Raw genomic sequence first — 25,374 nt, forward strand, 5'->3', positions numbered from 1 at the left:
TCCTGCTAGATAGTGGTATATTTTCTCTGTTAAAATGGACAGCAGCATACATCTTTCTCAGTCAAATATGTTTCTCAATACTGGGTGCATGCGAATGTCATCCTTGTTGGGCGTTTGTCTGCCCTAAGTTTCTATGGCCATATTCGAGTGTCACCTTGGTGTGTTGGGAATAGCCCCTGCAGCAGTATTTGTAGAGAGCAGGACACCAAGCTCTGACCTCCTCTTGGAGATTTGGGGGATAGGTGGTTGTGTGCAGCTGCAGATCAATGTTTGCACAAGGAGAGCAACAAATTTCAGGCTCTCACATCGTTAAATCGTGCAGTTTGGTCTGGGATTCTGTTCTGGTCTCAACAACTGTTTGTTAATAGTTAAGAAGGCCTTGACAGATTCTTCACTGGTTAATAAATAACTCAGAGAAAAGAAGGTTTATCTTCTAAATTACAGGTTAGTTTACTTTATTTTCAATTATATCACATGCGCCTTATAAAATTTCTTGAGAGCATAAGTCAAATAGCAACAGGCTAGAGGCATTGACATCACTTGTGCTCTTCTTTCTGTGTCAAGCTAAGGCAACTTTGGTTTAGTTGCCTCCTATGAAATGTGTTATAGGATTAAATATGCTAACATAATTAAAGATTGAAAAGGCCTATGGAACTTGGTTACAGAATCTATCTTCTTGCAAAATCGGATTACAAATTCCAGGTGATGTCATCTCAGGTACGAAATACTTCCAGGCAGAAGAGATCAGCTTATTTTCCTAATAGCATTCCTGAGAACTACTACCTGTGAATCTGGGATTCTGCAATTGATTTTGTTTCTCCATACGTTGAAACAACCCTAGAAATAGTGTTCAGTCTCCCATCCCCTTGGCTTATTTGGTGAATGTTTCTTTAATCTTAGATCACAGACAGACAAGCATCAGCTCACGAAGTGTCATGTACCAGCTACTGAATATAGAACTGTAAGAAGCAGAAAACACAGGATCTGCTTCGTTAATTAGTTCATGCTTCTGCTTTTTTAGCTGAGCAGAAGTCCAAGAACATAAGGAGTATTTGGCCTAGGACACTGATAGTCATGCAGTGAGATCATCAACAATTCTTTCCAAGAGTGAAGGTTAAGGAGTCCTGCTCCTAGTCCCAAAATAGATTTCTTGTTGAAAATCCAGATAATTACACTATTTCAGTATCACATAGCCACTTCTTGATGTTATGTGAAGAGTTGTGAACTTCGGTGGAGTTTATAACCTGATCTACATGACTTCCAATAGACCCTCACCTATGGCTGAACTCAGATGATCTCTGCACTCTTGCTGCCTCACAGCTGTGCAGATGTGTCCCTCATAAGTTGCTATTTCTTGGTTCTGAAGAGGTCTCCCAAAAGGCAAGGATGGTCTGGATGTCCAGAAAACAGTTTTGTTTGCTGGTCAATGCAAAGGCTTGAACAGTGTATGGAAAGGGTAAGATCAAAGATACTTGTATTGGCTTTTTGTATGTGTTGGAGAAGGTATGTTGGAGTTTGTTAGGAGTGGCAGATAGAAACTCTCTATCTGTGAACAGGAAAAGCAGCATGAAACAAAGACTGTGCAGTATGGGATCTTTTTGCTGTGAGTTGGGGGCTCTTCTCCAGAGGGAAGACTAAAACTCTGCAGCCAGCATGGATGTTTTTGTAAGCATATATGGCCATAAGGAAAACATCCGAGACATTGGGTGCATATTCTTACCAAATGTGAGCTGTCCTGTTTTCAGAAACAAGAACAACACTCATTCTTTTTGACACATTTTAGCTCATCCATCTTTTGAATGACTACCTTAACATTGTACATTTAGCAAGTCTGAAAAGCAGCTCTGCAAAACAATGAGCCACGTGCATAGCAGCACCAAGCCTCTTCTCCCCACCAAGTCGCTCTTGTCTGGCACCAGCCCATTCAGAGCAGTGCTGCCTTTGCTCCCCCAGCATAAACAGACCTGATCATCTGAGGAATGGCCAATATTCACACTGTCCTGCTCAATGTCCGACTTCCTGGGCTGGGATGCGTTGAACTGCTTGAACAGGTGGTCTTCTGAATTCCCCTAGAAATGGGATGTTGGGGGGGGGAACCTCTTTGTTTCAGGAGCTGTGCGCTGGTGCTTCACATGAATTCATGTCTGTAGTCTTAGAATGTGCAGTAAACATGTGTGTAAAGTTAACTCTGTTATCCAGCTGAAGCCTCATGCAGATGAGGGCAGTGCTCCTTTCTGGAAAATATCTGACCCTCTAAAAACACCAACTTCTACTGCCTGCTACCCATATTAATCTCATTGAGTTAGGGTTACATCCATGCTTAGTGCTCAGAACGAGAGCAGCCAGTCTGCTCAGTTTAGTATTTGGTTAAGAATAGGATAATTACATGTGTTTAGTTCTCAATATGATAAAATCAAGATCTGGCATGGTAGCTGATCTTGTCTTAACCTTAACAGTACGCACAGACTTAAATGTAATACCAAGGACCCATTCTAACCTTACCTGCAAAGGGCAATGGATCTCTGGAAGCATGTACCATGAACTCAGACCCCTTTAGGGTGAGGCAATACATCCTCTTCTTTTACCTACAATTCTCTTGAACCACAGCAGTAGGCACAGACCTTATCCTATAACGTCAGCCCCTTCTACGTTTAATTCAAAGACAAGAACTTAGCCTTACCCTTAGCTTTCCCATTGAACTTTGTAGGATGTAGCAGTAAATCCTTTTCTAAACCCCAATTCTGCAGTTGGGAGTTGGACAGAAAAGAAGCATGGAAGAAGCATGTGCTGTCTCCCAGGTTTGTGAGTGAGAGCTTCATGGGTGCTTTGGGTTAAGAAGAACAAGGACTGATGATTGTGAGTTATGTCCACATCCTGCCTACCACAGAAGGTTATGTTTAGGGCTCTCTCTTTCCAAGTGCATCCATTCTACCTTTAAGTTTTGGGTTGGAAATATATTTTTCTTGACTTGCCCAGGGACTGTAGTGCAGGTGCCCTAATTAGGGATTTTACCCCAGGTGTGATGATGCCAGGCTAGGTCAGCCAGGGCACAGTGTCTCTCTGGCACTGAGAGCATTTTCCTTAGTCCCTCATCAAGTCCTGCTCAGCCACTGTGAGCTGCCCTGAGGATCATATTTAAAGCAATCGATTTATATCAGAAATGTTTGTTGAAAGCACCATCCTCTTCCCAGCCCTGTGCTAGGTTACTTGGCTGTACTTGCACTATCAACTGGAGGAGAGGCTTCTTTTCTGCAAGCTGGACCAGTTTTCTTTCTCTGGCTCACAAGAAACTCCCAGGGCAGTTCTATTGAAACCAGTGGGGAAGGGGTATAGGCATGTTTTGGCAGGGCACAAGAGTGGGAACGAGCAGCAAGCGCTTCAGGCATCTGAATTTTGCACTGCTGCTGAATGCTTTGTGTCTGTACCCAGGAGCCCAGACGCAGAGGCAAGAGCAGAGGCTGGGTGATGCCAGATACCAGTGCTGCTGTTTGTCTCCAGTTCTTGCATACCATCTGCATTGCTGTCCCAAAGGGGGCAAACTGGAGCAAAGTTAAGCCAGGCCTGGTATGCAGGCAAAAGCACGTGTGCAGACACACCAATGCACACACCATAATTGTCAGGCATAGAGATGCAGATTTGTTCTTTGTATGTTGTCCATACGGTACTCAGTCACACAAAGAAAGAATGGCTCAGGGAAAATGGGAAACCTGTCCCAACTTTTCCTTATCCTGGGAGGAGACAACTGGAGCTAAGGGCCCCACCTCTTAATTAAAGGCATCAGAGATGAGAAGCATGAAAGACAATCATTCCTAATTACTAGCTACATAGGTTAAATGCCATCTTAGTTTTCCTTCTTGGTGGCAAGGTGAGCAAAGGGCAGAAAGCCTTTGGCTGGGATAGAGGAAGCAGGTTAGTCTGCAGCTTTCTCCTTCCCCATTAGGAGAGCCCTTTGAGGTCTCTGAGGGTAACTCTCAGCCCATTAATTCCAGGCAGTTTTCAGTCTGAAGAGCATGGCAGGCACAGAACAAATAACCAAATGTCAAACTTCCTGCCCTTCCCTGGAACCACGTAACAGAGTCTTGAGCACATTTTTCAGAGCCTTTAAATGCATATAAATAATCTGTGTGGTTTTTGTGTCGTCCTTTCCCCCTCCAGTTCTGTGACTTCATCTGAGTCTGGAGAACAAGGGGACTATTCTTGGAGTCCATCCTCATCCTAGAAATCATAAACCTGGCAGCTACCCTAACCCTCTCTTCTTGGACATGACCCTATCTGAAATGCTCATGGCACATCAAAGGAGCCAACATGTGCTCCTGAAGGGTCTGCTCAGGATTGAGGACACAAGTGTCCTGTCCTCACATATTGAGCTACTCACAGCTTCTGCTCTTACTGTTCAGTCACTTTTTACTGCATTCCCATGATCTGGGAGCAGAAGCAGTCATCCTAATTAATTGAGCAGCTGATGGAATGGCTGGACAAGCATGTCATGCAAAAACTCAAAGCTGCACAGATTTTCAGTGTGGACATGATGAAAAGGCTTCTTCGTGTACCCTGGTGCCTCATTTGCATAATTAACTCTGCCCTGAGTCAACTGAAACATCAGCAAGTTGATCATTTTCAAAGCAGAAGTGATTTTACAACAGCAAAGTTGGTATTAGAGCATGTGAAATGCAGAAGAAAAGCCTCTCCTTTCCACAGTAGTTCTGTGTTTTTGAACAAAAGCTTTGTTATTGTTGTGGGATGGTTTCTTTTTTCGTGTAGCTGAACATTTTGACAGAGAATTCACCTCATTTTCATTAATTTTTTGGCAGGGGAAAAGTCAACATTTTCTCAGTGAGAACTCACTGAAGCAGAGAAGCAGGTGAAGGAGCGTGGCTAACTCCAGCATAATTAGTGACAAAACCCGAAGTGTGTAATGAGCAAGTGCCTCTTTGGTTTAGTACTTTACCAAATTACCTATGTAAGCCTGGGTTATTCCTGAGATTTTATTTCACTTCAGTTGCCTTAATTCCACCCTGAACCCAGGCACAAACTCCACTGAGGACCTTGTTTGAATCAGGAGATGAGTGGAGAACAGATTTGGCAGCCCACTTGCAGGCTTTGCTCAGTGACTAGCACTGGTTTGTATAAGTAATGCCATTCCAGTGAGACTTTGTTAAGGATTCAGGGTTGTGGAGATCCAGAGTCCCTGAGCAGCAGATATTGGGTGTATGGTGAATTTTTGGGATGGTGGAATTTGAAGGATTGGAGATTTGAATTTGGTACTGGGATAATCTGCAAAGCAAAGGATGGGAGCTTTGTTCCTTTTCAGGATATTTTCTTCCTGCAGCTGCATTCCAGGGGGTCAGGATCTAGGAGGCTGTTATCAGAGTAGACTCCAGAGATATGGGTGCTGTGTTCCAGTCACTCACCCAAAGCAAGTCCAAGTTCCTTTCCTTTCCTACCATTCTGCAGATAACCTGCGACCTGCTGCAGTTTCTGTAACACTGGGAACAGCTTTTGTTGGGAGCTGTCAGACCTCCTGGAAGCCTGGCATTAATGAAGGGGTCACTGTCCCCTAGCTATGGAGAAGTCGGTGGGGTGTATGACTGATAATGCCAACCTCCACAGCACAGAAATAACTGTCTAGCAGTTTGACTCTAGTAGTCAGCTGCCAACACGGGGCAGGGTAGCTAAGGTGTCTTTGGAAAACATCCCTCAAAGTATGATGCTGTGTAGATAAAAGCTGTTCTTGGGTTCTTTCCTCCTGAGACATGGGGGAAGATGGAGGTGCTCCTACATAACTGATAGAGTATGACCCCAACCAGTGTTTTGTCCTCATTCTCCCCGTGAACCCTATGGCTGCAATGAGTATGGCATAGCCATAAAATCGTGATCTTCTCCTCTCTAAAGAAAGAACGTTCTGAAAACACCTCCATGTATGCTGGAAGGGCCTGTGCCAGAGCAGCAGGGAAGGTTTTCTCCCCCGGTGTTTGGCAGGCATGGTGGCTGCAGCTGATAGTGTGCTCATGAGTCACTTCTCAAACACTGAACTGGCAAAACAGGCTGCACGAAGCCTCCTCAGTGCTCAGGATATCATAATATGATGGCTTAGCTCTTCAAAGGAAGGTAAATTCATGATTATTTATAAGGCAACATTAGTGCAGTCGTATTCTCCTAGGGAAATACTTGGCCACGGCCTCAATGGGAAAGTGAAGATGAGCCTTTGATGTCCTTGCCAGTTTGCCCCAGTAGCAATTCAGTTCAGCAGGAGCATTTGTAGTTGAGGTGTTTTCTTTATGATTTCCTTTTATCTTACAATGACCTGCTTCCACTTCAGCAAACCAGTTCCCCCCTCTGCTGAATAAACCCTCGAAAGAAGATTTCTGGTAACCAGGAGAATACCCAAAATTTCACTTTGCTATAATCACCTTGATTTTATCCTTTTAAGACTGAGCAATTATCCCCTGTCTGATGCACATGGGTGCTCGCACTAGCCCTGAGCAGTTGTTCATACGTACTGCTGACAGTCTTTGCCTATGCCGTGCCCAAGCCATCAGTGCTGCTTGAATTCTGGCTCCAGCAAAGGTCTAAGCAGAGTCTTCTGCACAGCCCGTTATTCAGGTTGGTGCACATTCCTGGGAGCAGTGACTTACCCTTTTATAGCTCTTGCTTCAGCTACAGTCTACTATGGAATTTTCCTCAGTAAGTCTCAAGAACAAGTCTATCTTATCATTAACTGCCCAGTTAGATTAAAAGATGGTAAAACAATGGGGTCTGAGTTGGGACAAGAGGAAGGTAGAGCCCCACGCACAGGTTGGAGGAAGGTATGAGCCTGTCAAGAGCTCACCCCAGCCATGGTGACCCTCTGCATGGCCCAGAACAGTGACAGCAGATGATCTGTTGTCAGGTAAAAGCAGTTGCTGCACCTGAGCAGGTCTGGGTGAATGCATGGAGACACCAGTGTCACAGGCCATTGTACACACACTTTGTCAGCTCCCATGGATGTCTGCTGTGTCCTTCAGGGCTAAGCTTGTTTCTGACGTGCTTATATGCAGTGTTCAGCCTGAGCTGATTTACCATATAGGGGTGGAGGCCATGGGGCAGGGAATGGGCTGTGCCGCAGCCCCTGTGTTCTTGGCCAGGGATGAACTTGCCAGGAGGCATGGTCATCTGTGGCAACCTATCACAGATGGATGTGGCTCTATGGTGATGTCTCATTCCCCAGAAAATAAGGTTTTGTGATACCCATTTTCTTCCTAGGTGAAGAAAGATGTGTGGGTAAAATCGAAAGGATTTCTTTGTTCCCTGTGGGGTTTTTAAAAGCATCATCCATGAAAAAGAGGCCCTTGAGTTTAGGTTTACAGCAGCCCAGGCAATTGTACAGCTGTATCGAACATCTGCAGCTCTCAAAGAATCTCTTGGTTCCTTATCTTCGCATGTTGTCTTTTCTGATACTCACAGATGTGTGTGCAGATGTGTGGTTTATTTATTCTTCCTGATTTAGGGGACACTGCCTTTTAAACCAGCACATCTTCAGGTTGGACTGAAATCCCATTGACTCCCACTGACAAGAAGCATGTCCTGCTCAGCATCACGTGTGGCTTTTTGAAAGGAGGAGGGTCAGCATGGGGTCTGGGCCAATCCCTCATTGGGATATCCACATTTAGCTGGGTTTGTCTCTGGAGTCTGTTTTACATCTGAGGACGCTAACACATTGTGCTGGGCAAAGCTGCAGAGGGAATTGATACAGAGAGGAGCAGGGTTAGGTTATGTCCAGTTCCCAGAGCCATGCATGGACTGTCAGTATGTGTCTGAGGAAGGTTGTGCCCTTCTATGAGCACCCAGTATGTGATGCCTGGACTGCATTTACCCTTCCTGACTCTGCTGGTGGCTCACCAGGCTTGTGGTGGGCTGCTGTGGTCTGCATCATTCTCTGCAATGTGAGTACCCACTACCCAGCCCCCTAAGATCTCTCCTACTCATAGAAAGGGAGGAAGAGGGAGCCAAGAAGCATCTTTTTGCCCTGTGTGACAGTACAGCACCCACACAGCTAGGCTGTGGTGCTTGGCCCAGGTCCTCAGTACTGCCACACTGCACAGGGTCACCAATTGCTCCCAAGTGACAAGCCCTGTCTTTCCATTTTAAGCCTATTTGTGAAAAGAGGGCTGGTTTAATTTTGTTTTCTTTCTTCTTTTGATGCCAATCTCTATTGTTTGGGGAAACTTTTGCTAGGAAACTGGGACTGGGGAAAAGGAAACTCAGAGACAGAGCAGCCAAACCCTTTGCAGGAATCTGCTCTCTTCTGAAGGTTAAAGCCTGTCATTTTTTGATTAACTGGAAATGATTGGTGTTTCCTTTGTTCTCCTTTGCGGTGGCTGCTCTGATAAGCCCTGAGGGATGCTTTCCTTGGACAGATCTGGAACGATTACAGCAAAAGAAATAAGGAAAGTAAACCCATGTCCTGTTTTTCCTTATTCCATTTCTCGTTAATCAGCAATTTTCCTTGTTTCAGAGAGAGACTCAGGACGCTGCCTCTAATAGCTGGGGACTTTCAATGGCTTCAGACCCAGAAATACCATTCACTACAGACTGCTGTGATGAGAGTGTTGCTGAACGCTTTATGTGGTCTGACCTTTTGGTTTTTGGAGAGCTGGCTTCTGGGACTGACATGGCTCAGAAATGAGAGTTTTTCGGAGCCCCATGTGAAGCTTGCTGGCAGCCCAGAGCCCTTTCTGTATGCAGTGCAGCCCTGACTCCTTTCCAGGATCAGGGTGGGAGAGTGCTGCAGCTCCAGGCTGAGCAGGGCTGTGTGTGGCCATGCAAGGAGATGCTGTAGGATAAGTCCGCTGATAAAGCCTCACTGATTCTAGGAATAAATATCTTCTACTAGGCTGGGTGCAGATGGTAGATGGAAAGGGACTTGGCCAGACCTTTCCTGTCCTGATGCATGTTGTGCAAAGTGGTGGTGCTGTGGGGAGACAGCTGCAATCTGTTCCTTCCTAATGTGGAGTCCTGTCATGCCCCAGGAGGGCTGTTCAGTGGGGTGCCATTCCTCTGGTTGTCCAATAGCTAACTTTGCTTATGAGTCCCAGGGGCTTCTCCACCTGGAGAAAGCTGGCAGCCCCAACCCACATTCCCACTGAAGCAGCAGCAGGTTTTCCCAGTGACTTCAGTGGGCTGTGACCAGCTCCGAGGCATTTCTGTGCCTTGGTTTCTCAGTGCAGAAATGCAATACAGCAGCTGCCACCTCAGAGCACTCTGAGGCTTGTTTGTATTTTATGAAGCACTGAGATGTGTGGGGAAAAATGTGTCACGAAAACCCCTCCTGAAAAGGCAGAGCCTGAGCACTTGTCACTGCTATTCCTTTGAGCTTCCGTATGAGGTTCACAGGTTTTCCCATTCCACACTTGCTGTGGGCAGTGTTGCTTCGAAGCAGGAAGAAGAGAGGACCACTGTCTTGCTATGTGGGTTGAGCTTAGACCAACATGAACTTAGGGGGATAGTAGATGAGTGACCCACTTTCCATTCCTCCTCCACCCCTCCCTGCTTCATGGCCCAGGCCTGGCTGTGATGAGCTGAGGGATGATGAGGAGCCAGCAGTTGGTCTAGTTACCACCCTTGTGCCTTCTTCCTCTACCAGCCCTTAAGGCCAATCTGCAGGGTGATGCTGGTGCCCACTGAGCTGCTCCAGATGCCCCTGAAACATTCCCTGTTCTGTTTTATCCAGCTGGCACACATCTGTCAGATAGCGGGAGCAGCTAGAAGGAGGTACCCAGCAGCACTGTTCATAAAAGTCCAGATGAAGGATTGAAACACCTGCTAGCACCAGGAAAAATGTTTGCTATGGGACGTTAGGAATTATACCCTGTGGTGCGCATGGCTGCTCGCATGCATAATTTCCTCATCATTGCCAGTTAAAAAGGCAGGTGATGGATGGGCCAGTGTAAGCCAAGAGCATAGTGAAGGCAGCAGGCTCAGTGCTTGCCAGGCAGTGGAGATGCTGCTTGCAAACTGTTGTCTTTATCACTTAGAGCTATCACAAGTATTGTGAGACATCACCTGTTTTTCACTGCAGAGATATAGAATAGATGCTGCTGCTTCTTTCCTTTAAATAAAACTCTTCAGTAATAAAGCACACTGCAAAAATGGGTCCTTCCATAGGTGCATCATGAAGAAATGTCTGTCACAACCAAGGGACTTGGAGCCACATATCTGCTTGCCGGTGTGAAGTTGGTCCACTGAACCATTTAGAAGACACAGAGATTGAATGCCTCTCCCATGATAAGTGTATCAACACAGCTTTCCTTCGGGAAGCTGCTGAAATTGATAGCTACAGAGCTTCTCCCACAACCTCTGAGATATCTGAGGTGGCCACAGTAGTCCAGACAGCCCTGCATGATTCAGTTCACTTGTAGGCACACCCCCATCCCTTAGCACATCCAGGGCCAGGAGCAGCCCTCCTGGATCCGTCCTGGCTCATGTGCACACAGCTGTGGTGTCCCAGCATAACCTCACAGATCAGCCCAGGAAGCCTTGCCCTCAGTCCATGTCCCTCCCTGGCCAATGTCACCAGCCTCCTTGGGGAGCTGCAGCTCGTCTCACTGCCTGGGCGCTGAAATGGGAAAACCTGTAAAGAACCTTACAGAAATGTTTTGTAGATATTGCTGCTTGGGGACACCTCGTCTCTCTCATAAGTCTGTGTGAGATGCTTTGGAAAGAGCTGTTTTCCAGACACTGCCTAGCCCTTCTCCTGAGAAAGTCAGCTGCCAAGAGTGCACGTCAGTGTCCTGGTTTCAGCACTTGGGCATACGTTGATGTTGGCTGCTTTAAAAAAGCCAGGGCACTGCCTTACGTCTCATCTTCATGCTGTCTGTGGTGTGCGCCTCACGGGATGTGTTGTGACGGGTCAGTGTGGTCCTCATTTGTGAGTGTGCAAAGCCTGGGATGGGGCTCAGCCTTTTCAAAGGGAAGGGTGGAATGTCAAGGCAAAAGGCTGGTTCTCTGGCACCATGAAAGAAAGGCTTTAATGTCCTATTAAGTTTCGTAACATCCTCGTCATCTGAAATTTCTTTGAGCCCAAACCCAATCTGGGGGCGTAATGAATTCAGTGTTCTCCCTCTATTAGACAGCTCTGATTTCTGCAGTTTTGTAAACATCCCCAAATCCACGTGGCGCTGTAGTAGTTGTCTTTCAGCTGCATATCTTAAAGAGCCTTCAAAGGAACAGAGAAATCCTGTATCCAGCTACAAGTCAGAGGAAAAGGCATTCAGATTCAGATCTGAGCCTTGTATACGTGAGAAAAATGGGATAGTTGCAGGTGTATGGTCTAAACTTATTGTCTTGAGTGTCCATCAGGACACAGCCCTCTGTGTGAAGTGCAGCCTGAGCAGTTGATCCTCCTGGCAGTACCCACAGGGAACCTCAACAGGGAGGCAGGTCCCTTTCTGCACACTCCTGCACAGATGTGGACGCATGCACTGCCATGAGAAACTGGTTCTGGGAAAATTCCCTGCTCTCACAGTTTCACGCTTGGGATTCATTACTAGAAATTGTTAAAAATTAAAATGTAGGTAAATAGCAATAAATCAGGTCACTGAGTTCAGGGATAAAACAATTGCCAGGCTTATTGTACAGCTTACCCCAGCATTACTGCTTACAGGGCTGGCACTGCTTTTCACTGATCTCTGTGCTGTGAGCTGAGCTTGGACAATGCACTCACAGCTCACGTCGTCAGGTGCCCTGGGCCAGGAGCTGCAGTGACCCATGTGGAAGCAGAGCAGTAGGTCGGGTGATTCAGAGGTGTGTGTTGGTTAAAAGGATGGATTTCTGCAGCTGGCTGGTGGGAAGGGGCTTCCCTGTGAACCAAAAAAGAAGAGTTTGCCTAGCATGTGCAACACAGAGGCAAGATTTAGTAACTGAAGCTATTAATTAGAGTCTCTTTAAAGCCATGCTTCATGGCTGCAGAGTTATCTTCAGTCTGAGTTGTTGAGTCTCATGGGGGTGTTTTGTTTTTTTTTTAAAATAAAAATATCCTATCATCTCTTTACTTAATAGCTGAGATAGCGGGTTTAGGCCAGGATCTCCTGGGAAGTCTCTAAAATTGGCAGCTAAAAAAAACCCAGTAGCTTTTAAGAATTACTGAACATGGATGTGCATTTAATTTGGAGACAATTCTGCAGATGTAGTATATCTTGCTGATTGTTTTCTCCCCTTTTTATTTTGCTAATAAGAATGCATGGAAACAAGAATGTCATTCATTAGGAATCTTTCTGTTTTGTCTCTTACATGGTCTCCTAACCTTCTCTCAGCAATATGTGAAGATCTCTACCTGTCTGTGTTCCTGCAGGCCCAATGTGCAAGTGCCCGGTGTGGTGAGTCAGCCAGGGCCACCTTTTCCCCATAATGGGGATGCAGAGGAAAGGCTTGGCTGGACAGTTGCTGGAGCCATCACTGCCATGGGTGGCATCAGAGGACAGGGAAGGATTAAAACTTGCCCTGTTGCCCATTTGTCCTTTCTGCCAGCTCTGTAAGGACAGTAATGCTGAATGATGCCCTTAAGACTCGAACGTATGTAAAAACTTTGATCCTGCTGTAATCCATGTTGTGTCGAAGGGAGCTACATCTGGTTTTGAAGCCCTTATGAGAGATGAAGCAGTTGTTCTCAGCAGGTTTATTATTGTTACTATGATTATAGGTGAGTGTGCGGTAGCCCCAGCCAAGTACGGGGAATCCCTGTGGCGTTTAGTGCTGGACTGTAGAGAATAAGACAGGCCATGCCTCAGAGGGCTACCTGCCCTTTAGGTTGCTGTCAATATAATTTGCTTTTCATTACACATCAGCACTGGATAAACTTCTACAAATTTCTGCTCTGAGTCTTTGGTCTAACTCGAAGCCTCTTGCAAAATTGCTTTTAATTAAAACAACTACTATGACTTTTTTTATGGCAGGGGAGGTGGCAACTCTTTAGGCTACCTGCTAGAGAAGCACAACCAGGCACCATATGCAACGTAACCCGCTCTATCTCTATCTCAGAAATGCTGAACTATGGGAGAGAATTCGTCCCACCAAACGCCCACTAAGCACATTTTTTAAATCTGGTTTCTCAGCCTTTCAGGAAAGGAGAAGCAGAATCTAGCTATGTTCTTCTTGCCTGCTGGAACCGGGCCCCGCTTCATGGGATTAAATGGCTAAGGAGGAAAAAAAATATATCCAAGGCAAAGATGCTATTCTCAACAAAGGGAACAGTATATGCAACAGCTTCTGCAGCATTCCTGCAACATGATGTCTTTCCCTGTAGACTCTCAGTTAAGGATTGATTGTCTAAGCAGAGAATTGCCCGATTCAGAAAGGCTTAAGGCACACTTCATGAACTGTTTGCTAGGAGGATGAATAGATGGGCATGTGTGTATATAAATCTATAAATCATGTCTTGTTCTGCCCCGAAGAGGACAGCTGAGGTTGGATTCTTTGTCATTTGATTTCATGTTCTTGGGGTTAGGGATAAAAGCAGCAGTGTTTCGCACATGGGGTCAGGATTTGATGCTGCAGCTCCAGAAGGGCAATCTGTGTATAATGGGAGATAACATTTATTGTGAGTGCTACAGCTCAAGCTCACAAAGGGAGTAAAAATATTCATGCTGCTCTGATGTGTTCACAGTTAAGGGAAAGTCTGGTGAGTTTCTCTCATTTGCGCTCTCCACAATCCTAATGGGCTTTTTAATACAAGCAGTGCACGGGTTCTGGTTTGAAATCATGGGGCGTTTTGTGGTGTCCTGGTTTCAGCTGGGATAGTGTTAATTTTCTCCCTAATAGCTGGTACAGTGCTGTGTTTTGAATTTACTGTGAGAATATACAAAGCTGCTGTAAGCTATTGCTTCCATCCCAGTCCTTGCTCCATGGTTCCCATTGCTGCCTCTTCCTGCCCTTCTGCTGTGTTTGTGCTGATTTTGCTGGACTTTTTGACAGGCTTTGCCCTAGTGCAGCACTGGTGGGTTTTGGAGGAGAAGTGTTGATGGTGGGAGTTGGCACCAACCTTAAAGCTGAGACAGGCGCTGCAGGAGGGCCCTGCAAGTACCTGTGCTGTGACCAGGGGTCCTCTGGGAGATGCTCTGAGCAGGCTGGGGAGCATTCAGTAGCCAACTGCCTTGAGGAGCTATTGTGTTCATCCTCTAAAGATCCCCCCCGCTGCCCAAGGCAGTGGCTTTTGTGCAGCACTGCAGTACCAGCAGAAATGATGCTCTGCCTGGCCCCTCCTTGGGGCGAGCTAGAGGAGGAGCCCACAAGATGGGCAAACCTGAATCCCTCAGCCAAAGACGTGTTTTCTGCCAGTTGAGGCTGTGCTTGGGGGTCATCTCTTCTAGGAAAGCCTCTAGAAAAGAGCTGTAAGACCACACAGCAACCCCTACGGTGCCTGTGCGAGAGAATGTGAACCCCAGGACAAGAGCAGCACTGTGGCTGTGGGACATCCTGAGCCTGCTTTTGCACTGCTTTGGGTTCTCTCCATAAATCCCTATGGGCTGCTCTGCGATCCCAGGCAAACATCACAATGACTCCATCTCCCCAGCATCTCTGGGTGAAGCAGGCTTGGGCAGTGGGATGCAGGCTCCTTCACTGAGCGTGGTGTGCAGGCAATGGTGAGGTCAGTGCTGGTCTCATGGTAACCAGGAGCACTGTGGCTGAGCCTTTGGAGAGGCACATCCAGCATGAGAGCTTTGACTCACCTCTCACCTCACTTATGCTGAATGAAACACAGGAGGCATGCAGAACAAAAGGCTTTGCTCATTTCTGCGTGGATACTCTATCTGCCTTGCTGGCCCCTGTGTGCGTTTTTCCTCCAAGATGATGTGCTGGTGGATGGCCTGATGCAGTCTCCTGTGGCTGGAACATCAGGTCCAGCTGAGCAGAGGTGCAAGGTTTTGGTGGGCTGTGCTCTGCCTCCAGCCCATGCAGAGCTCTCCCACAGCCCATCAGGCAATAGCTCTGTGCCTGGGTAGCTGGCACGGCAGCACAGCATCCTCTGGGCATAGAGCTTCCCGCTTATAAATTAACTATGAGCCATCAAGGGTCAGCTCCCTTTTGCTACAATATTTGTGAAAAGGTCAGGAAGGTCAAGCAAGAAATGAAAGATGTTTTTTTTCCTTGACAGTTTTCTGCACTATCCAGTATCTCTCTGCTCCTTCTTCCTATTTCATTTCAAGAGAATTTCATTAAAAAGTTGGCCCCATATTTAGAAGGTATTAGGGGTATTATATGTAGATTTTATTTTGTTTTGTTTTGTTTTCCATGAGCTCCCAAGATGTAAAATATTAGCAGCTACTGCATTTAAAAGTGGCCTTTCAGTCATTGCCCTGTCTGGGGAAATGAGTAACAGGTGAGAGAGCTCACAGCATGGGCAGACATCCTATGTTTGTGTTTCTCACTTGTCATCCCTTCTCCAAAGAGCTCCCAGAGGCCAACCATTGCTGTCTGCCTGCTTCATCTGTCACAGCGACCATTACTAGGAAAAAGTTGGTCTTCAGCCAGCCCCAGGAAAGGCCAGTTATCTACCCCAGATGCGTCCCAATTCTGACAGATTCGCTTTGGCAGCACCATGCTGCTTTTCAAAGCGCTCAGAAGAAACTCCCCTGCCAGCAAATGTAGATCCATTTTTCTGGATTGGTTTCTTTTTCTCTCTGGAGAGGACTTCTCAGACTCCCAAAATTCTTCATGTGGTATTTGTGTCTCATAAAATGCATCCTCCTTGCCTGTAGAAATACTGCTTCCTACTAAGACCAGACCAGGGACTATGTGAATGGTGCAGACAAAGCCAGACTTCATAGACTCAGAAGGCAGCCAGCTGATGGGAACAGGATAGCTTTAGAAAGTGGTACCTGGTTTCGTCCCTGCCTAGTGACCCCTTGCTAAATATGGGCTGCTTTATATTTACCAAAAAGCAGGGGGAATGGAAAGCTTGGGGGGGTCAGGAGTAACAGTTGCAGATGTTAAGCTCTGGGTTTGTTTGTTTGCATCTGCGGAGCACACTCTGATCCCAAACTTTTCTGCTCTGATGAGTGGGACTGGGTAAACGGACTCCAGTACTTTTAGTCCAGGCTGAAGTGGACAAGTGTCCACAGCTCCTGATTCACACATGCTTCCATTTCCTCGGGGGTGGCTGCTCATCATCCTCATTGCTAATTACCTAACCTGCCCACTGCAGCCTCCGCCCCTGCAGGTGGCAAGTCCTCCTTTAGCTGCCACTGCCTGGGCTTCCCCATCAGGAAGTGATGGCTGATCTCACTTCCAGGGCTGCAGAGCCAATATTGCTTGTCAAGACTACATCACCGTGCAGTATCTGGAGGATGGGAGAGAGGTTTCCCCAGGGGTTCTTATTTATCAATGTTTATCAGAAATTATGCTCCATTTTCTGAAGAGTCCCACTGTGCAAACTATAGGTTTCCTGTTAATACTTCCTATTCCTCATGTTTCTGAAAATCATTCATTATCTCCAATTAGCTTGTGACTGATATACAGCACCCAGAGACTGTGTCCCGGTAGTTCTGATAGTACTTCCCAAGATCAGCCTGTTGCATCCAAAACAAAGTCTTTCTGCTTTTCTTCCCTTATTAAAATAGTAATTTGCACTTACGTAATGTTCTTCAGATCTTCTGTGTGAACATTAGCTAACCCTGCTGTAAGACACAGGCGTGTTTCTGCTTTGCAGATGAAGAAAGTAAGGCAGGAGGAGGGTAACTAATTTGCAAAGGTCACACCACAAAGCAGCAGAAGATCTAGGGCTGTAATTCAGATAACCTGCTCTTCCGCTCCTGCTCCAGCCACTGCTGCACAGCACTAACAGTCCAAATTAAGAGATTATAATGCATAATCCATACTGGTGTGCCAAGAATTCTCTAAATCATATTACACTGTCACATAAAGTGATGACTCATTTGGTAACACAGCCCACAACCAGTTCCTTTATGTTAAAATTACATGGACAAGACTGGGTTTAAAAAGAAAAAGGAGAGCTTGTTATGTGTGTAGTGAATGCTGAGTTATAGATACTTTCATGGATTTTATTTTGGCTGATGCTGAAGGAGCATTTGTGAGCCTGTTTGTTGACAGTGGTGCTCGGGACCAGAGATGCTGACGTTCCACTAACAATAATAGGAACTGCCTCTGTTTGTTTCTAAATTGGAAATTCTTCCTTACATGGCCCAACCCACCCTCCGCCCGCGCTGAAGGAAAGGGCATTCGTCTGGGACTTGCAGATGGAGCATCTCCCCGCAGGGCTGGTGCCTCTGGGGCTGTGAAGCCTCTCCTCCCTGTGCCCTGTGGAAAGGGTGGGGAATGACCCAAGCTGGTGGTTTTGGGTTCTCTAGAGAAAAAGTGCTGTTTATCTAAAGCAATTAATAACATGGCAGAACAATCAGCCCAACTACACTCTTCCCAGAAAAAGATGCTTTCACCGAGTCTCCCCATTGCTGCCTCTGTTGGCTCCCCTCTCCTTGCTCCTTCCCACAGCCTCATCATCCTCACTGTAACCCTGGCTTCTGCCCTTCACGACTGCCTCTGCTGCTGTTTGGGGACTGTGTTATTATGGTTACAAAAGCTGTTTAGGATGTGGCTTGTGCAAGTGACACTGAACTGTGTTTTGCTGCATGGTGGTTTCACCATTTCCTTTCCCTCTTTCTGCCTAGGCTGTAATTCCTGTGGCTGAGGAATCTATCGCAGAGTCCCTTTTGCCAGGAATGCCCACATGTTCTCTGGTTGAGAGCTGCTCTGGCATCTCATTAGGGATGACTTTTCCATACACTGCATGATGGTCATAGCCACTTGCTGCACTTTGAATATAGAACTGTGGTCAGTGCAGATGGTCGCTGCTGCTTTTGAAGCCGCGCAGGGCTTGTTTGACCATGCGACCAGTCCATCTCTGCGGGTTGCACTTCTCTGTCAGCATCAGGTCTCATGGGTCACCTCTGGCCCAACACCATTCCGCCCTATTTCACAGAAAATGTGTTTTAATGTCCCCAGCTTTGGGTAAATAAGCCTCACTGAAGCCAAATCTCCAGCAGGCAGTAAGAAGTCGGATCAGGAAACAGCTTCAATTGCTGCATAGTCAAGGCCAGTTCAAGAAGAGACTTGGAAGATTTTCCTACTGTTGTGCTGGAAGCTCCTGCTTCCCTTGATTTCTTAGGGGAAAAAAAAATGTAAAACCCAGTTTCTGTGTGTGACCTGTGGAGACCCGGCGCATCCTGTGCTAGTGCTGGGAGCAGAGGAGGAAAGTAATTGCATTCAGCAGTTGGAAGGCGTGGGAGGCAGGATGGCTTTGCGCGGTGCCGGAGGACGCTCCGTACATGCATCCCTCCTAAACAAATACCTCTTTAAATGTCTATTATGGGAATTCAGGGAACAGCTTTTTTTTCTCTTCCTCCCCTCCAAGTAGGAAAGAGGCTTATCAGTACTCTCTTTCCATAGGCGAGGTGCGGAGGCTGGGAAGTTGTGAGACGAGTAACATTTGATTTTATCACTCAAACCTGCTCTCTCCTGGACAGTCGCTTCAGCCAGTAGGATGAGGAAAGGAAACACAAGGTGCTGGCAGTAGTGTGACTTCTGTATGGAGAAGCACATAACACCATTCACCACAGCTACAGAAATGACCTTTTTGTTGTGCATGCGTCAGTAGGAAGGAATTACTTCCGTGATACTGCTTGGTGCATCCATGCTGGATATGTACTTTTCGAAGATGATGTATTGTATGTCACTGATTTGCACGTCAGAGTAACTATTCTTTTAGACGTGGTGTTATTTGCATGCTGGAAGAGCGTTGTAGGCTTGGGCAGTCAACTCACGTATTTTTCCAGGGTATCTTTTGTTCACAGTCTCTGAGAATTCCCAGGGGGCTCCTGCTAAGTATGGGAGGGAAAGAGAGGTTTCAAGGTGAGATGTGATGGAAGTCGAAGTGGTTTGGATAGTCTCAGAGCTCCAGACAGATGGGGCTGAAAGAAAAATGGATGCTTCAAGCATCTACTCAGAGTCTCAGAGCGAAGAAGAGAAGAACTGAAGGTGCACGGGTGTGAAACGGGAGTGAGAGCTGACAGCCCTGGGATGAGGAGCAGGGTTATACACAGCTCTGGAGGGAAATGTCTGCAGGCAGCAATCTGGTCTTTGGTAAAAGATAGATTCAGGCAGGTCCACAGGTTCTCAGTGGAGCTCAGCAGTGAACAAGACAGAACTGGCCAGTTTGAGAGTGGAGGATAAAACTGGTGCTTGCTGGGAGGAAGCCAGCGACAGGGGTGACTGCAGCCCTGCTCTGCGGGCAGGGGAAGGTGCACCCAATGGGGCAGCTGTAGTTGGGGATCAGAGGAGATTGCTCTGCTCAAGAACAGAAGGGTTTGCTGCCCTGAAGGGAAAGGACAGGCAGATATTCCAGTGTTTTATCTCATTGTTGCTGAAAGAGATGAGTCTGTCATTATTTACCACCATCTGTTAGACAGACAAGAGTGGCAGCTGCTAACAAGGATACCTTACATCTCATAACGCCTTTCATCACCCAAAACTCAAGCCCCCAAGGGATTTACAAAGACAATGCAACCAATTTGGTACCATAAGAAGAGTTACACCTCAGACTGGTATCAAACAGTGGAAATTTAGCTGTTCTTTGTAAGCTATTTGTGTCTCTGCAGCATTACATTTAGATGAGTGTGTTTATGTGACTGCTAACAGCCAGTACAGCCCATACCCTCTTGTAAGAGGTCTGGCCTGGGTGCATGGTTATAGGAGGGTTTGCATCATGTCCCTGTCTGTGACAAACCTCAGGTGGAATTCACATTTTTGATTCAGAAGGAAATTTATCTCTCTCTTTTTGTCCCATATTTTAAAGGCCTGGGTACACATCCACTCACAGTAAGATTTAGAGGTGATTAAAGTGAGCTGGGAAGCAGATGTCTGACATCAATGTAACACAGAATGCTTTCCAGGGACTTTTTCCCTTGCATGGTATTACCCTGATCGCACTCCATTGATCCCACAAAGATGAATTTGTTGTTGAGGGAAATAGAAAATGCAGAGGAAGAAGCAGCAGTACAGTTTGTGCAGTTAAAAGTGTCCAGTCCTGCAAGTTGGATCCAACACAGTAAGTGTTTTGTGGCTGCTCTGCTCCCCGGTCTGGTGATGGCTGACAGGGTGACCTTGTAGGCGTCTCCTGGGTTCCTTGTGCCTTGGTTTAATCACTCATAAAATACGGATAATGTCACTCACCTTGTCTGCAAAGTGGTTTAAGATCTAGTAATAAAAAATACCAGGAAGGAGCTTAGGTGTTATTACTATTTTATATCTACGGAGAATGCAGATACCAAAGCAAATGACACGTGCAGCAGGTCACCTCGTCCCTTGATCAAAAAGAGGGTGAGAGAGGGAAGGGGGTTTCTTAATGGGAGTAGCCATCTGTCAGGCATGCAGGAGAAATTACTGAAGTGTGTTATCAATAGTTATCAAAACTTGCTGGAGTGGAAAGAGTTTTAAAATGCTAATGAACTTTCACTTGTGGTTCCATGGTTGGGACAGTTGGTTTCCTTTCTGCATGTCTCCAGGCTGAGCAATGACTTTGCATTGCCTTTCAGTCTTGGGTTCTGGTTCTCTTGTACTTTTCTGAGTGTGGTTCCTGGAGAGGGTGAAGTCATCCTTGCTGAACTATTTATCATGCTTATTGTTTTGCATTGTGTGAAGTGGGCTATTTTAACAAAACTCTACATTTTTACAATGCCAAGAAGTAGGAGCATTGATTGCATTCCTGCCTCCATGTCCTAAGGATGTGCATTTCCATTTTATTGTCTTCTATTTTTACCTCATTTTTGGGGAGGAGGAAGGGCTGAAACACCCTTGGGACAGGCAGTGACCATCTCTGGGCTGGTGTGGTGAGGGTGTGGAAGGAGGGACATGGTGCATGCCCCGGGCACCCCGGGGAGGTGGCACGTAGTCCATGCTTGGCACGCACATGAGCTGCCCCAGCAGCCCCCAGGCAGCCGCAGAGAGCCAGCTGTGGAGAACCCCTCTGCTGCCTCTGGCTTTTTAAGGCTCATTGAAGCCCTAAAATAACAACTACCACTCCCTGCTGAGGGAAACCAGCTGGGATTAGCCAAAGCCTCCCATTCCCCGCTGTCTAGTGAAACAAGGGCTTTCCCCTCTGTGTAAATAGGATGACAGTGCTCCCCTCCCCTTCTCCCTGAAGGGGAGTGCTGTGCTTCAAGCACACTGCTCCTGCCCTCTGACAGCTCCTGCACATGGTTTACAGCTCAGGGCACCGAAGACAGTGGGAGATATACGCTAACCTAAGAAGACAGCAGATGGGTGCAGGCGCTTTTAAGAACAGCTGCTGGTGTCTCATTCAATAATCCCATTTTTAACAAATCCATGTGATAGCAAAAGATAGTGGAAATTAGGTTTTTCTGTCCCCTCTCATCTCCTGAGCCATACTTGACCTGTTCCACATGATCCAGGGATTAAAGGCTTGTTATTTTAACTTCCCTACAATAAATCTGAGCCCGGGCTCTGCCAGACCATTGAGCTGCTGGCCCTTGGCTCTCACCCTCTTTCCACTTCTTGTGTGTCAGGATAGTTCACAGATGTGACTTCTGCTAAGGGACATGGTGGTTTTTCCCAAGCACTATGCACTGTCACATCAGCCCAGTGCGTTGGTTGTGACATGTTTTGTAGCTCTGATGCTCCCATGTCTCCATTCTTAAAACTACGAAAACTGCCTCAGAGAAGAGGCTCAGCAGCATCACCCCTCAACTGCACAAGCATGACCTTGAAGAAGGAAGCCCTTCCTCTTCTCTAATGAGGCTATAAACATGCTTTTACATCTGAGATGAGAAGACAGAGAAATTGTGAGGCAAATCTTGTCAATGCTGCGCTTGGGGCTGTCAGCTGAGGTGTCCTTCGTCTCCATGGTATTGGTATGCTTCAAACTAATAACGAATTTGCCAACACAACACTCCTGCTAACACCCTCAATTCCCAGGCGGGGAAGCTGTGTCACTGAGATGCAAAGTGGCTTATCCAAGGTCATCCTGTAAGTAATTGGCATTGAGGGGAAAAGAGCCTTGGGTATATCGACTCCCAGTGTTTCCCAATGCAGCTTGTGCCCTTTGGGAAGGCTTTGCCGATGGAAAAGTCTGTTCTGAGGATAAAGCTGGCACTGCCAGATCTGCCCTCCCGCTCTCCGAACCATTTATTTCTTTCCTAAGAGAGAAAGATGTTTTTCTGTAAGAGAAAGAAGCAAAAGGTGGTTTCCTGGGGCCGATGGACCCTCTTGGAAAGAGCCGTGCCCGTCTTTACCCGGAGCCCCGGCTGCCGGCTCCCACCCCGCTCCCAGCCGGCTATCCCCGTATCTCCTCACCCCCGTTACACCCCGCGCAGGGCGGAGCGCGGCGGGGCCGGGGCGGGCTCGGCGGACCCGCAGCCCCAGGCGTCCCGGAGAGGCACCCGGGGTGGGGGGTGGGGGGGGGGGTGGGGGGCTGGCTCCGCCGGGGCGGGGCCGCGGGCAGTGCGGGGCGGAGCGGGGGGCGGTGCGGCGCGGCGGGGCGCGGAGCGGAGCGGGGAGGCGGGAGGCGGGCGCTGTCCATGGCTCTCGGAGCGCCCCGGGCTCCGCCGCGCCGCCGAGCGGAGCGATGGGCAACACGGTGCACAAGACCCTGGCAGGTACCGGCGGGGCGCGGGGGGCTGCGGGGCTCTGCGGGGCAGGGGTGCCTCCCGTCCCGGGAGAGGCCGGGGCGAGCCGGAGGCAGCGACCGGGGAGGGGTGTCTGTGCCGGCCCCGGGTCCGAGCCCCGCGCCCCTGCGGAGCGGCTCGGGACAAGCCGAGTGTTTGACAGCGTTGTGAACTGTGATTGTTTGCAATGGTCCCCGCTGCGGCGGGCACCGGGGCGGTGATGCCGAAGTGGCGGGGCACAGCTTTGCCCATGTGAGAGCCACAAAAGCGGGCGAAGCGGAGCTGTTCTTGCAGCTGGAGCAGAGATCCCCCAGCCTTTCGGTCGGATCCTTTTACGGGATTTCTTTGCATTTCCCCCCCTTTTTTTTCTTTTTTTTTTTTTTTGTTTTCCCTTTTTAAAGCGACTTTTTAATATGGAGACACGTTGGTTGATCAGAATCTCCAAAAGAAAACTGAAAGCGGGTCTGAAATGTTTGGTAGACCGCCCTTGCTTTAAACTGCCTTTTTAGTGAATTCTGCCCTTACACAGGAGATGCACAGATTCTTTTCCTTTTCAAGTTCATAGTTGTGAGGCTTTTTCCTCCTCAGAGAATCGATGCATAATGAAAGCAGTTGGTCTCTATAGAATCAACAGTATTGAATTACTGAGCCCTTGCCAGTCTGTATCTTCAGCTAGTTTGCTTTTCTTTTCTGCTCTTGCAGAGCTCCTGCATTGCATCCTTTGTACTTTGGGTTCACATAAATAAAAAGGGTATTATTAAACTTATTTAAAGAAGCAGGAGGACCTATTGAACACACACACATGCCTCCCTGTAATCAGCCAGGGAGCTGAATATAGAAATAAAGAGAGGAATAGATTTGCATTTGGATGTGCCATATATATGGTCTTTGCAAAGAGAGAGTGCTTGGGACCTTCAAGGCATGAAAGAAAGCTGCCAGGCTTGTGGTTTAGCTATGAGCCTGTGATTAGATTTCTAGCTGCATCTCCTCTCATTCTCTATTACATTTAAAAGGGAAATTAGCTCCTTTCACAATAAGGAAGTTTTAATTTTCTTAAATACTTCACCAACTGGCAAATAAAGGCATTGTAAGGAGTGCATGACCTTGAAGAAAATTCATTTTGTGGGTTGGCTTTTCAGCTGGAGGCAACATCAAGGGGCACATGAAACAGATCTGAGAGCGCCATGGCAATATCCTTGGGTCAGAACAGGTTACTTTGGTAAGGCTAGAACTTCCCAAAGGAAAAATCTCTGTGCCTGCTGGGATGTGGGATCTAGCTGTGAGCTCTGTTCCAGAAGGCTGAGAGTTGTATCAGCCATTCTGCCTCTTGCTAGAACAGTCTCTCCTGAGCAGCCTTCACATGCACAGCCTTACACACATGAATTTAAAAAAAGGGATGACATCAGTTGCACTGCAGTTCTGTGATTAAAGAGTTCCTCGTGGTGCTTTCAAGGGAAGTTGTTAGGAAAGGGGGAAAGTTTGATGGAAAAAACTGAAGCCTTGCTTTATGTAGACCTCCCAGCTCAAACATTGTTCTGGTGGCTTAGAAAATCCCCATCCTGTCCTGCCAGGTAGAGACCGTCTCCAAGGATTGCTCTGCTGGGGATAGTCCATGCACAAATATTTGTCAGCTTGCGCAGGGCAAAACCATGCAGGACACTTCAACACCATTTGCTAATGTGCTTTAAGATGCTGAAAATGTGTCTTTTCCCTCAGATTTAGCTGTGTTCAGTTTTTACAGGGTAATGACAGTCAAAAGAAGCTGCTAACCTGTGGCTGCAGAAGAGATTTTTGAATGGTTGCAAACTGGAAGTTTATAAATGTATTTTGTCGGGTTGGCCACAATTCAGCAATTCTTCTTATTGCTGTAATCGGATCAATCGGATCCATTGTTTGTCTTTCATTTTCCAAATGACATTATAGGTTTAGAACTGTTCTTGGAACAGTCCTTTTGAAAATGATAAAGTTTTCCCGGAAGACTGAATTGTTGGATGAAATCCTATTTATAAATGCATTACCTGTTTAGAATTGCTCAAAGATAATTGGTCAGATAAAGTCTTCTACTTTGTCCAAAAGGCACCTCTTTCTTCACCCTGGCAGACTGAGCAATGCACTTTCATTTTAACTAATAGTGGAATTGCTCTTCCCTGTCCCATGGGCTGAAGTAATTCATTAAATCCCCAAACAAACAGAACACCCCCAAACTAAAATTTGCCTACTTGTTGCATTAAATCGGTTAACTAGAGAAGCCTACAGATGCTGTTTCCCTTCTGTTGTTTCTTTCACCAGGAACAGCTCAAGGTGGAAAATGTCTTTCCATTCTGATCAAATATAGAGAAAATGTGGAGGGGACCTTCATCATTTGGCTTCCGGAAGAGCCAAATGATCCACAATTCAGGTTTTATATAGAAATGGAAATACTCTTCTCAAATAGTGAAATTCAATTTAAAATCCTATTGAACACAGTGCAACTCATTTTTATACCTGAATTTGTTCAAATATGTTTTCTGTGCTTGTTGCATCTTTAAATCCTTGCACAGCCTCACCCTTTCTCTCCACATTTCCATGTAATGTTACAAGACCACATGCTATTGGTGCTGGAGAAATTTGTATCGGGAGCTTGGGAAACTTGTGTTTGCCAAGAATCCAATGGTTAACACACAATGGATGAAGGTTTTGTCAAATTAACAGCAAGGTTTCTAACCAG

The 25,374-nt window shown here is 46.9% G+C and overlaps 1 protein-coding gene across 2 annotated transcripts in view; it reads left to right on the top strand.

Annotated features, from left to right (window-relative positions):
* The window catches only part of NEURL1B (neuralized E3 ubiquitin protein ligase 1B), a 136,341-nt gene that overhangs the window by 78,681 nt on the left and 32,286 nt on the right, over positions 1 to 25,374 (top strand). The window contains exon 1 of one of the 2 annotated variants that reach the window (XM_030504473.1): positions 22,534 to 22,658. The exons of the other annotated variant lie outside the window; for it this stretch is intronic. Coding sequence (XP_030360333.1) covers positions 22,628 to 22,658 — 31 coding nt within the window. The 5' untranslated portion in view covers positions 22,534 to 22,627. Of the gene's footprint in view, positions 1 to 22,533; positions 22,659 to 25,374 lie in introns of those variants that run through there. 2 annotated transcript variants of the gene reach the window in all.

The sequence above is a fragment of the Strigops habroptila genome, chromosome 12 (genome assembly GCF_004027225.2).
Source record: "Strigops habroptila isolate Jane chromosome 12, bStrHab1.2.pri, whole genome shotgun sequence".
Lineage (NCBI taxonomy): Eukaryota > Metazoa > Chordata > Aves > Psittaciformes > Psittacidae > Strigops > Strigops habroptila.